We start from the raw sequence: 345 nt of genomic DNA, 5'->3' as shown, positions 1-345 counted from the left end.
AACCGTGGTATGGGTACTGGTGAAGGCTGGAAAGACTACTGCTGTGAAAATAGCGATGACTGCCGTGAATCTTGCATCAAGGGCAAGTGCAATGGAAAAGCTAACCCTAAACCTCCTACTGATCCCAGCGACGACAAGTGTCTCGTCCCTAGTAACCGTGGTATGGGCACTGGTGAAGGCTGGAAAGACTATTGCTGTGAAAACAGTGATGACTGTCTTGATACCTGTATTAAGGGCAAGTGCAACGGAAAAGCCAACCCAAAGCCCCCTACTGATCCCAGTGACAATAAGTGCCTTATTCCTAGCAACCGTGGCATGGGTACTGGTGAAGGCTGGAAAGACTAC

General features: G+C 49.3%; 1 protein-coding gene across 1 annotated transcript in view; it reads left to right on the top strand.

The window, feature by feature from the left end:
• Nucleotides 1–9: 9 nt before the first annotated feature.
• RHIMIDRAFT_311451 (uncharacterized protein) overlaps nt 10–345 on the top strand; it is a gene marked incomplete at both ends in the record, with an annotated part of 847 nt that continues 511 nt past the window's right edge. The window contains one exon of the mRNA XM_023614732.1: nt 10–325. Within this exon, the coding sequence (XP_023469105.1) occupies nt 10–325 (316 nt within the window). The remainder of the gene's footprint in view (nt 326–345) is intronic.

This window comes from Rhizopus microsporus (assembly GCF_002708625.1).
Source record: "Rhizopus microsporus ATCC 52813 unplaced genomic scaffold scaffold_3, whole genome shotgun sequence".
In the NCBI taxonomy this organism is placed as follows: domain Eukaryota; kingdom Fungi; phylum Mucoromycota; class Mucoromycetes; order Mucorales; family Rhizopodaceae; genus Rhizopus; species Rhizopus microsporus.
Note: the sequence above shows the minus strand (reverse complement) of the source record. Positions and strands in the feature narration are given on the sequence as shown.